Below are 13044 nucleotides of genomic sequence, written 5' to 3' on the forward strand. Positions count from 1 at the left end.
ACGCGGGCTTCTTTGGGAGGCATTTAAGTGCGGATTGCTGTATGTAAGCCTCGATACGGTATCAAAACAATAGCAAAATATACCCCATGGAATAAAGAAAAGGCAAATGGAATAAAAAGTCTCCAGAATGTGGACTTAAAAATGAATCAAAGACTTGGAATATTGGAAAAGGTTTTAACAAAAAAATGTTGTACAGTGGGCGCGTTATATCGCCACTGTTTCGACAAAATGTTGTATAAGTACGCACGAATAGGATGAAACAATAATAGCCCAGCATAAAAACATAAATAGGCGCTTTGAAATAAAGAGGAATACGAGCATTGTTTTAAAGACAAGTGAATGTGCCTGTATTTAGCATGATTTTGTTATGAGTACTTACCAACACCGTGAATTCGAGTGAACACCATTTCTGAAGCCCGTTCAGTTAAAAAAAATTTTACCTAGAAAACAGAGCTTTCGATGGGTGAATCATGACGGGATTATGACACGCTCCGAACGATTTCCCCCGCCTATAAAACTGGTTTTGTTTTCTGGGTGCAGAAATTGCTGCTAAGTTACGATATTGTGTTCTGCTGGCAACGCAAGGTGGGGGCTTCTACAAAAAAGGGCCGTTAAGTAAATTTAGTTTCTTCACAGTAACTGTCACTATCTAAAATACATACTTCAAAGTTTGATAGTTTATCTATTTTTTCTTCTTGTCGAAAAAGTATACAGAAGTGACTCGTCGTTACAAACGTCACAGCCAAACTCCAGAACACCATGCCCCATGACATTCAGCCGAAAGATTGAGGTATTTATTGGATTGTACAGTAACGTTTTTCATAAGCTTCAGGCTGAAGATAGGCCCTGCACGAAGTTATTCACACGAAATGCGTGCTCACCCATGATTGAGGAAAAAACAAATTGTCAATTTTCACAACAGATACGGCAGTGGTTGCATACATGCTTAGCTTCCAATTTGCCTGGACAGAGCATGCGAATTTGTTCCCCACGGGTAACTGTCACATTCACGTGTCTCAAGCGGTTTCGCCTGCAGGACACGCTAGAGTTCAGCACACTCGGTAAGGCTGCTTGGTGATGTTTGTTGAGGACTACGGTAGTGGCATACTAAAGGCGTTGCTGAAGATCTTCGACGCTGTTACCTGTCAATATAACTGCCAGGTGGTCCTTCAAATAATTATTCCACCGTGGTTAAAAGGTCCGTTGTTTTGCGCATGTTTTGAGATGGAATCTACTTTGCGGAGTTCCCCATATTACATTTCACAACATTACTTCTTTACAGTAATATTCTGTTTTGTACCTCCGTTGTTTTTAATATTGTAATTTCTATGAATGTGATTTTTAAAAAAATATTTGTAGGGACCTTACTTTAAACATCACGTGACAATACAGTTTGTTTCTTTTACTGTGCGTTCCGCACGTGCGTCACGTTAATGCCTGGGGGACAGTGGAGCTGAAAAAATTTGAAATGATTGAATGACACGGTCCATCGGTGTCATAAAGTGTCAGCTTGGTCGTTAAGAACCACAAGTTGATGAAAAAGGCAGAAAAAACTTATGACGATGTTTGAGGTCATTACCCTGCCAGGTGAATTCCTACTGAAGCCAGCAGTAGTCGTGAGGCTGTCGAAACATTTCTCCGCTGTCTGCAATGAGGGACGATTCTCTCCACAAATTGTGAATTATTTCAACTAAACAGTGCAGATTAGCAATATTGCATTTAATGTGAAGTGTGTTCCCGGACATTTTCAAACTTTTTCTTCATAAACGGTCCAATTCGTCTCAAGGAGGCTGGAACGCGCAAATACTATACAGTGAATTTAGTCATTTATCGTTTCAAGTGACCAGTAATCTAATCCATTCGATTTGGTCAGATTTCAGTATAGAATTCGTCTTCACCCGATAATCACGTATGTAAAGATCAAATGAGTCTTTTTTGATCGGTCTCAAAGAAAATTTCGAAAATATTAATTGAAGGGTGTACAAGCATGCATAGACGTATTCGGCACGGTAATACGCAAGACAAGAAATTGAAGGTTGAGCAGCCAATCAAAGGACGAAAAATGAGTCGATTGTTTGTCAAAGATGTGGAAATATGACTACGTTTTTGCTTTTCAGTGAGAAGTACAGGACTCCTTATTTCTTGCATTAGAGATACGTCAAGAAATTTGATTGGCCCCCAAAAGAAGTTGTTCTGTCCATTATATTTGATTCACGTCAAACAATACGTTGGAGCCGTGTCAAACTGGAAATAGGCCGAAATAATTATCCTGGAATTTTGAAAATTTATCAAATACTTTTATTTTAAGGAAATGCTGGGAACCATGTAATAAAATAAATAAATGAATAAACGGATAATAAAAAAATTAGCTTTCTTAATAGTTGATAGGATCATTACATGCACGCAACGGAAAAAATGCACAGTTTCAGGTTTCAGCGAAAATCTGCTCACTTTTGTCAACACACATAGATGCTACGGTTTTGGTTTGTTTGGAGGTGTCTTTTCTCCTATTTTGACATTCAAATTTCTTTTCTTGCACCTTTTTTGTTCTTAGTTTTACCGTTCAGTTTCGTTTCCATCACTCCACTTTGTTTATGGGCCTTTAAAACTACACTATCACCATTCTTCAGTGTAATATCTGCTACCTTTCTGCAACAGGTGCAGTCAAATTAAAGTCATCAACGCGTAAAGGGTCTTTTTGCCTTTTTTTGTTTTGTTTTTGTTTGCAGTATATCTATTTCGCGTTCTGAGTGTTAAATTCAGGAGTGTAAGAGAAATTGATGCCGTTGGTCTTCTATTGCTAGTCGCTGTTTATGATATTTTTGTTCCATAATCATATTTTGATCATTGTAAATGACTTTTTTGTATCCTTATACAGTTTGTGTTTGTATACGCCTATTTCTTGAGTCAACTCAGAAAGTTTTTGTTTTGCTCTTTGTGTGTATTCGTGCTGTTCATATGTGTTTCCTGATCATTCACACCATTTCAAAATGTACATATAAGTTGACAAAAGTTCAGGGAAATGAATTCAGGGTTAACATAAGAAAACATAAAAACTTGGTTAACATGCCTTTGCCATGGAAAGCGTCGATCAGGTTTTCCCTTTCTACGATGCTCACCTTTCTGTAAGAACCTGGCTGCCATATTTTTTGTACGAAGTCACGTTGACAAAAACGCTGTCTCACAATCCACTGTCAAACCTTTTGTGTTGGAAAATCAGATTTTATGTAGGATCCAGAAAGCGCTTATCACGTGAATTCTTACGAGTGAAACGAAATTGCTTATTGACAAAAATAAGTGACAGATCAGACCTCTTTCTAAGCCCTTTGACGAATTTGAATGAATGAAACGATCTGTGGATTTTGAAAGAACGTGTTTCCCGAAAGAATGCTCAATAACAAAGTCGAATGTTTGCTTTTGATTTTTGAATTCTCGTGTGAATCGAAGGATCATTCTTTTTAAAGCGAAATTACATGGATCGTGTGTTCAATGACTTTTTGCTGAAATTGGCCGGAAAAACCTGTACAATGTACGCCAACCGTTACAATCCTTTCAGAGCGTTGTATTCCCAAGTGTCACTGATGACACACCAAAATTTACGCAGACGAAAAAGTAGTGACGCCACGTGGATTGTTTTCACGTGCGGAGTTAAGTTGGTGATTGATCATGCGCATAGGTCTGTACAGAAACACATGTATGCGCAAACCTGTTTGCGGTCTGCTGAATGGCCACATTACCAGGTGGGCGTGGTAAATGGACAAACGCATACTCAAGCGTAAAAAGACAAGCAGTTCTACAAGGCACCAAACGCAAAACGTTGATCGACAAGCTTCAACGATCTTCGTCCGTTTGTCGTGTATGTATACGGTTGTACTATATCACACTCTTTAACGTAATCGAAACATTGATGGGCACAGCGTCAGGTGAAGATCGAGATTCAGTGAGTTTTAAATGATTTTGGAGCCTCTACAACCATGGCAGAAGCCCTACTTGTCCTCCGCATCATCAAGACAATCGTTGGTCTGATCGGCCTTATTGGAAACACATTGGTGGCCACCGTTATTTATCGGGTGAAGTTCATGCACACATTGACCAATGCTTTCATCTGCAACCAGGCCGTGGTGGACTTCCTGGGCTCGCTCTTCCTGATCCTGAGTAGCAACATAGCGGTTCCTGACCCACTTCCAGACACCCTGGGCTACCACGTGGTCTGCCACCTCTGGCTGTCCAACCTCTTCCTCTGGGCTTTCTTCACCTCCTCTACCATGAACCTGCTGTCGCTCACCTGCGAGCGCTACGTAGCCATCGTCTACCCGTTCAAGTATGCCACTATGTACACCACCAAGTCCGTTACCTGCATAATGGTGGTCATCTGGTTATCGGGACTCATTCTTGACGGGGCCTACACGGCAGCAGTGAACACCTACGCCAACGGTCAGTGTTTCTACTCCTCGGCAGTCGGCTCCCGGACACTTGGCATTGTCTTTATCCTGGTCAAGTTCTTCATCCCCGCGATCTTCATGTTGGCTGTCTACTCGCACATGACGGTGGAGCTCAAGCGAAGCGCCAACCGTATCGGTGCTATCGCCCCAACCGTGTCGGCCACCGTGAATTCGGGCCCGGGCACCAGCGCGGGTGGGGCCCGCCCGCTCAACGCCGAAGAATCCCTCCTCCGAGCCCGCCGCAACATCTTCAAGACCCTCCTGATCGTGTTCCTCACCTTCTTAGTGTGCTGGACACCGAACCAGGTCATCTTCTTCATGTTCAATTTCGGCTGGAGTCTAGACTTCTCTGGGGCCATCTACATCATATCTGTCTCGCTAGTGGCCATCAATTCGTGCGTCAATCCCTTCATCTATGCCTTCAAGTACAAGCAGTTTCGGCGAGGTTTTCTCTCCCTGATCGGCCGTGGAGGTCAGACAAACGAGGACCCGCTACGGCCCTCCGAAGCAGCCACCCGTCAGTGGAATTTCCGAAACAGTGAGGCTGCACCCTGACGTGTCGTAATTTAGCGATTTTCACTGGGAGTCATCAAAACAGATGGATTGAAAGAATCACTGACAGCCACATTATTACTCCGACAGGCAACCTTTCTATCGCAATGCCGGCTCCGTCTGGTTTGTACTTTACAGGCACTGCAAATCAAGTGACATCTACTCGAGAATGACTCAAAGGAGAACGCTCTTGATAAACAGAAATTAACTCAAAACAAGTAACACTGTCGTCTCAATATACCCCGAATGGGATAGTACGTTGTTACCCTCATTGGACTTCTTACACATACACCGTCTTGGATGTAAATGTAGATCTGCTTAATTTTGTCGGATAACTTTTAACTTTATTTCATTAATTTAATAAGGTAAGTACTTCGCTTTAATTTAGTAGTAGCCTATAGTACACCAACCTTTACTTAAAACAATCTACACACATATACGCACTGAACGCAACAAATTATGATAATCATCTATACGCACTTAGTTATATCTCTCCAACTACTACAGCACGGCCATAGCTTTTAACTTGATAAAGTTCACCTCCCATTTTCCTGCATATAGAAATCCAAGAAACGTCGTGACACCAAGACGATGCCACTCTGAATGTTTTTGATAAATGACAGAATGAAGATTTTTCTTTTCGGTGATGAAGATTGATTTAAAGCGGTGTCATGTTGAATATAATTGTTCTCACATCTTCTCCGTCAGGACAAATTTCGCTGCGAATTTGTCTAGACTTCATGCAGGCTTCTAGAAAATAAAATCTGATTTCTTTCAGGTGATTGTCCAAATGTTAGATGGAGTGAAAAAAGCTGTAAGCAAATGTCATTCGGAAAAATACTGAGAAACCCATTTCTTTTTGGTCAAATTGGAAAAGCATTGAATGATGTAAAATACTAACTCAGACTAATGTATGAATAGTTAGTTACTTTGTTGCTGTTTTTGAAATTGTTTACGCAGAAAGTAACTATTCGTTCAACTCGGAAAAATGAGGCTGCGTTTAATCTGGGAATAAAGGGTAATCAAAGTCACAATATCTCAAAACTGTATCTTGCTATTGATTGCTATTGATTACTTAAAAAATTATGCCAAGTTCTATTGCCTATTACAATATAGAGTTTTGAAAGTCCAAGGGTATCCATAGTTGTACAATGGCATCTCATAATTATGTGTGGCAAACACAACATTGTGTTAAAGTGGCTGCGTATTTATGTTGAAGCATTTTATTGTACCGCGTTACCGCTCTGTTGCCATGCTGAGGAAGTGGTGTGGCTTTGTATCAATGAATAGTCTTTGTGAACATTGTAGCGGGATTTAGTAAAAATGTGACACATAACCTTGGAAGAGAAACGAGTGAGTTAATGAGTGGGTGAGAAATGGCAAGTACATCCATGAAATCATCTTTGGCTTCTATAATACTTCCAATTCTGTCAGTACAACGACAACATTGGTTACTCTTGAGGAAAAAATAAAAAAAATTCCGTAATTGCTGTCTGTCGCTCTTGGCTCATCTTCTCACGTCGACTTTTTATTGACGCAGTGGGACGCCCGGCGGGACTGTTGTTGCCGAAGAGCGTATAAAGCCTTCCCAGTCGGCGGCACTGTTCTCCATCCTGATTTCCCGTAGGGTGTTGTTAGATTGGAAAATCGCTCAATTTGCTTCACTCGATTTGATCTACATGTTCTTTAATCTTTTAATGTATGAACTTGTATGTTCTGAACAAGTTTTGATAAAGACTCTTAAGGTAAGTTCTGATGATAATTGTTCAATTGGAGACCTACCTCATTATCCTGGTTGAAGACTAAGATCGTCGACCCCGATATTTAATTTCTCTACACTGTATCTGAACTGCGATATTATAACTCTTTTTGCTTTCCCTGTGATTATCCCGTACTACTGATTGTAAGCCGCCGGGCATTACAACCACACAATGGGTGAAAGTTAGGTGTACCGGTTGTCGATTGGGGGCGCCGTTCTTTATTATGAATGCCTAGCTCTTTCGGTGAAATGGTCGCTCATGGCTTCAATGAATTATGTAGGCTGACTAAGGGCACCCCGAATCCAGATTGTAATACGCCCGTGCCTTGGCTTATAGTACATATGCCAGGCTGTAAACTGGTGCTTTGGGAGCAAAGTCAGAACAGTAGAGGGCGCTATCAGGGTGGCGGGAGGCGGAAACTATTCACAAGAGCCAAGGCGCGGCTTGCAGGACACATTCGCAGGTCCTCTACCGCGCTTACAGCGCGCTATAGGAATATGTAAGACGTGAGTTTTGTCAAGTACTCATTATAGTTCGTTTAAATAATAACACAGGTGAAAAGTTCCGCGTGTGCATGGCTTTTGCGCACAAAATTTTGGCATTTGCCGATCGGAGCGCCCTCTAAAGGCGATGAAGACGAGAAGCGATTGACCTTTTCACTATAAAATTCATAATTTGCACGCATGCGCACACATGGCCTTGGCGGAAAGAAGTGTGAGCGGGCCATTGAAAACGTACAGGGGGGTGCGACTCAGGTTTTCTGGCTTTGTTCATTTTTTTCTTCAGAAAATCCCATTAAATGTTTTTCCCTATAAAACAGCAAGAAAGGACACGGCAATCTCGTGCGCACAGGAAAAATCATGATTGTAACGTCTTATAAGAGCACTAAAAATCCTGCTAGATTAGAAACTAATTGCAAAAACGTTCCTGCATATGTTCCTGCAACTGTAATTTGTAACATATCTTGTACATGTAGTGAGTTCATCATATCCACTTACTGTCTCTGCAGAACTTCTCATTAATCAAGATACTATTCGCTGTATTTGCCCTTATTTTCAACTAATATCGCAACTAGAATGGTTATTTTCCCACGTGTAGCTGTACAGTTTCACGCAAGCAATTGTCCATCTCTCTGAGGGCATGCAACATTCAGTAACTGGGCTAGCTATCATTATTCATGTGGTGCCATACTTCAGACTACATGGCTCCATTAAGGCACTCGGACAATAAGGAAACAATCACAGAGAGGTAATTAAGGGGCCAGACTAGCTTCGAGGCATTGTTACAGGTACATTGTGTAAAAAGGCAAGCACTCACCCATACTGTGTGATTTTGTTGACGTGATGCGGCACTTGGCAACTAATACAAGGCTGATCCAGTGAGCTTCAATTAAAATTTTGACTCTGCTTGGTAATTCGTCCATGAAGGTGGACGCCAAACTGAGCTTAGCCATTGAGAATGATGAGCAGCTCAAATGCTGTCTAGTCACGAGTGAATTATATGTGCCCAGGCCTCTAGACATGTCTGTTTAGCTACCCAAAACTAAACTCAGCATTTCTGGCTGTATCAAGCCCGAGAAGCAGACCATTTGGAGCTTGGCAACCGAAGCAATGGCGGAAACTGTACTGGCTCTTCGGATCATCAAGACCATCATAGGTCTGCTGGGCATTTTTGACAATGGTCTGGTCATCTTGGTCATAGCCAGAGTGAAATTCATGCACTCGATGACCAACGCCTTCATCTGCCACCAGGCGGTCATTGATCTGGTAGGCTCCCTCCTGTTGCTCCTAGGAAGCAACATCTCCGATCCTGATCCCTTCCCGGAGTCCACGGCAGGAGAGGTGCTGTGTCGGCTGTGGTCCGGGGACGCGCTACTGTGGCTCTTCTTCGTTGTGTCTACGTTCAACCTGCTAGGGCTGACGCTGGAGCGGTACTTCGCCATCGTCTACCCGCTACGTTACCTCGCCGTCTTTGGGCGACGGACGGCCGCTGGCATTATGGTTGCTACCTGGGGCATTGGCATTGTCCTTAAGTCCTACTCCTTCCTGATCTACACGGTGGTGGATGGAGTCTGCAAGTTTCAGCGCATCTCTGTATCTCACTTCATGGGTCCACTCCTCATCTGCCTCCAGTACTTCCTCCCAGCCGGTGTGATGTTCTTCTGCTACATCCACATCACTGTGTCTCTGAAGCGTAGCGCCATGAGGGTAATTCCCGCCCCCGCTCCTATCACCAAACCCCAAAGTGACACAGATGACCGGGCACCGAGCAAGCCCTCCCAATGTCAAGCCGCCGCCGGACTGGTCGCCAACGACCCACAAAACGCGCTCTACCGTGCCCGCCGCAACACCTTCAAGACCCTGGTCATCGTCTTTGTGGTTTTCCTGGTGTGCTGGAGCCCAAGCCAGATCACCTTCTTTATGTTCAACCTGGGATGGTTCAAGTTGGAGTTCACAAGCCCTCTGAATGTCTTTAGTACGACCATGGTGGCTGCCAACTGTTGTATCAATCCCATCATCTACAGCTTTCAGTACAACCAGTTCCAGCGAGGCGTCAAGCAGCTTTTCCTTGGCGAGGCAGTGGTCCAGAACAGCTCCAGAACATCTGAATCCAAGCGTCAAGCACCCCGTAATCATGCCACAAATTCAACTGCCAACAACTGAACAAGCTGACAAAATATGAAACAAAGTTAACGGTAGTCATCGTCACGTGATCACAGAAAAGTCTAATTTTATTTATTCATTATTTTTTTCAGTAGGTGTAAACTAGCTACACAGAACTTTCCAACAGCCAGACGCTTACAAACAATTATCCACAAAGTTGAAAACTCAAGATTTAAACGTTGGTGTACATGTACATTGTATTCTGCGATACGCGTGGAAAGGCACAGAGCCAGAACCAAGAACGGCCCAGGGGGGGGGTTGGCAAAAAATGTTGATTTTTTTCCCCCGTGTAACCTTAAGCTTTTATGGCCTTTCTGATGTGGGAAGCTACATTTTCAAGCTTTAACATGTACTCGTTTTGGGAAGGAAGGGAAATGAAATAAACAAAAGAATTATACTTTTCTTTCATTACTTTTTCAAAAAAGAAACAAAATTGGGTCATGGCTCCCCCTTTGGCCCCCATCCTTGAATATGCCGATAAATTCATGAATTATCAATGGATTCGTTGTATAATACGCTTCTCAGTGTGGCAAATCATACAAAAACGCCAACTTATTGCAAACGGCTCTTCTTTGAGTACGAGTAAAGCATAACTTGAACGTTCTTGGAACAGCGTACACTGTATAATGTTTTTAGGATACTTTAACACAACTTGAAACGTTGCTTGAACTAATTCGCTTGCGTCTTCAATGTTACCCTTTCTGGATCACACAAAAGATTCAACGAAGAGTGGAATTGGGTCGTGTAGCTACGTTTAAAATAATGTTTCACAGAACTGGCACAGCAACATTCATAGCACTTTTCGCACATTGTACATGTATAGGGCTGGACCTCCCACTTTGAGAGTATCCTGTGCATCTAATTGCTGCGTATGGTGTGGTAATGAAGTGTTTCTTTTTTGTGAAATGTATATGTACGAGTGAGAAAAATTGTTACATGTATTCAGAAAATTAAAGGGAACGCACTTGTCCCCCAACATACTTTTGAGTTTGCTAGATACCTTAAGTACGTTGAGTGTGTCACTAGGAATCTAAACCGCAAAGTGGATATTAATTGTACCGACAGCATTTTCGTCCATCCATGATACGGACATCTTTTTTTCGTGAAAACTCGCACTAGATTCCTTTTCAACACGCCTACAGCTTTCAAAGACATATGTGTTATTTCAAGTTAAATTAAGACAGCCTATAAGGCAGACAACACCACTCTTTTGAAAAGTCAGTCTTGTGGCGACGCCTTGTGATGCATTAGACAATACATTTTGTACATCGTTACTTCTTTTGTCAAATGTTATTAATGAATGTCCATTTTTTGAAAGATACCTATCGTGTAAAAATAAAGTGATTGGTAATAAGGAAACCTAGAGAGAAATCACTTGTTCTTCGGTTGCATTTCAAAAGACGAACATTTTGTTTCCTATTGGGTACATATACTTAGAAGGTGGTTACAATTTCTTGTTAGACACTACTTGGGTTTAGCTCTCCTTTCCTATCGGCCAACGACCCTTCACTACGTATTAAATTCCTTCAAGACATCTGTTCTATAGTTCTAGCACCCAGCCTCTGAAAAGGACATACGAGTGGGGGAAAAATGAAAGTGGGCCCACACAAAACCGTTCGCATGGTCGGACAATGACATTTTATTTTCACACAAAACTGTAGAATTATGTTATTGTTGGCTCAGTTGTGACTTGATCAGCGCGTTCCTCTTCAGCGAGGTAGACGAGGGGAGGAATACAGAGTAGGCTGGACTCTGTTATAATCCTATGACATTTCCAGCCGTGAAAATCTTCACTCAAAGCGTGCCTTGGCACTTTGCAGGCAAATTGAAACCTTGGGTCCCAGGTGTGAGTCAGTAGTGAAATCAGCTTTGAAAACCTCGGGTTTGTTACTCCGTTGACGCTGACGAGGACGGGTATCTTATTACTTACTGATTGCAATCTTCCACGAAGGGCGGTGAGCTGAGATCATACCCCGTTTCCGAAATATGATCGATCCCGTTGGCAGGTATATTGTTTTTGCGGATAAAGTGCTTCTCAAATTTCATTCGGTTTGAATAACGCATGGTTCACTCGCCAGACAAATTTCGCATGGAAAATGTTATTCTTGGAGCGTCGTTTCATGTGTCACGTGTCTGGGGGGTAATACTACTTACTCATGTTGGGGATGCCATTTTTCAAAATAAGCATTGGTTCACCTCCACACGAGTGCCCCACTTGTTTCGACAAGTGGGATAAAAAAATACTAAAATTTTCTTGACACGCTGGAAATAGAAAACTTGGAGCTATATAGCTGTTTTTGGTAGAAACCTACATCTGGGCCGTTTATGTCCTTCACCACAAGTTCTTTGTTCACCTTGTTTCAGTTATTTATGGTGGCCCTGGAGACCATCGCCAATTGTCAATATTGACGTCAATATTTGCGACCAAATACACGACCCACTTTTCGGTCGTGAATATTTGGCGCCAGTATTCACAACCAAATTCACGACTCTTTGTATCTCCGGTCGCAAATATTGCCGCGAAATTTTTCTAGAAAGCCGAGGTAGAGAGAGACGTTGCTCGGCTATAGACACAGCAGTTGCTTTTTAACGATGTCCCCCCTGCGTTGTGCCAAAACTGCCCTGCCGAATAAAAACTTGTGAGTTCAAGCTGGAAAAGTAGGTCATTGCGAGCACTTAATTTCCGCCTAGCTTGCTGGAAAAAAAATTGCGGCAATATTTGCGACCTGAGAGCGAATCGTGAACTTTTGCCGGGTCGTGATCATTGACGACAATATTCGCGAGCGGAGAGCAAGTCATGAATATTGGCGTAATATTCGCGACAAAGAGTGGGCCGTAAATTTGTTTGCAAATATTGACGTCAATTTTGCCGATCGGCGATGTCTCTCCAGGGCCACCATAGTTATTACCTTAATTTCATTGTTTTTTCTTCTGCTAGCCCACTATGTGCATGGGGGCCTACATGAATTTTGCAGTACATAGTCGTGTTGACAGAAGTCCGGCTATATTATATTTTGTATTTGGCACACGTTGGCACAAAGATCTTGGTTTAAATAAAAATTTCAGCCCTCTACGGAGGCAACTGGTAATATTTGTGCTTTTTGTAGTGTCATGCCCCTTTTGTAATTTAATACCAAATTATTGACATAGCAATATAGCAGCACACTGAATTCGCTTCCACCTTTTCCTCTTTTCTTTTTCCCCCACAACCGAGAAAAAAAGTCACATTCCTTTGTCATTTGATTACTCCGTTGAAATAATTGATATTCCTTTTACTTTTCTGTCGCGTTGGTTTCCGGTGCTTCCTTCCAACGGCCGTTTGCCGCGCCCTTTGATTTAGCTTCGAACTCTGAACCGCAGATAAACGAGATGACAATAGTCGTCAGAAAGCAAGTTTTGCTCGTCAGTTGGGCAGGAATGTATCAGAGCAGCACTAATGTCACAAGATGGATTGGTTAAAGTTACCGACGGGGGGTACGTATGTAGAGGGGACTTGCCAACGACGATGAAACGGCCACAGAAGTGGCCGTCATTATTACGTCACAGACTCCCAGTGCTATGAAAAACGCAACCCGGTCAATTGCCGACTTGGACCAAGTCTAATTTGGGGAATCCCCTTTCCACGCA

The 13044-nt window shown here is 42.5% G+C and overlaps 2 protein-coding genes across 2 annotated transcripts; both read left to right on the plus strand.

Moving 5' to 3' along the window:
• Positions 1-3349: 3349 nt before the first annotated feature.
• On the plus strand, positions 3350-7163 carry LOC110977877 (pyroglutamylated RF-amide peptide receptor-like). Its single transcript, XM_022232395.2, has one exon. The coding sequence runs from the start codon at positions 3975-3977 to the stop codon at positions 4995-4997; it is 1023 nt and encodes a 340-aa protein (XP_022088087.2). The 5' UTR covers positions 3350-3974; the 3' UTR covers positions 4998-7163.
• Positions 7164-7333: 170 nt separating this feature from the next.
• On the plus strand, positions 7334-11389 carry LOC110977945 (cholecystokinin receptor-like). The gene has a single exon (XM_087146171.1). The coding sequence runs from the start codon at positions 8365-8367 to the stop codon at positions 9415-9417; it is 1053 nt and encodes a 350-aa protein (XP_087002297.1). The 5' UTR covers positions 7334-8364; the 3' UTR covers positions 9418-11389.
• Positions 11390-13044: the final 1655 nt, after the last annotated feature.

The sequence above is a fragment of the Acanthaster planci genome, linkage group LG14 (assembly GCF_054643075.1).
Source record: "Acanthaster planci isolate LZ-2023a linkage group LG14, COTS_SCS, whole genome shotgun sequence".
In the NCBI taxonomy this organism is placed as follows: Eukaryota; Metazoa; Echinodermata; class Asteroidea; order Valvatida; family Acanthasteridae; genus Acanthaster; species Acanthaster planci.

Excerpts from the sequence above, each read along its gene's own strand:
- LOC110977877 (XM_022232395.2), top strand. The coding sequence starts at position 3,975 with ATGGCAGAAGCCCTACTTGTCCTCCGCATCATCAAGACAATCGTTGGT.
- LOC110977945 (XM_087146171.1), top strand. The coding sequence starts at position 8,365 with ATGGCGGAAACTGTACTGGCTCTTCGGATCATCAAGACCATCATAGGT.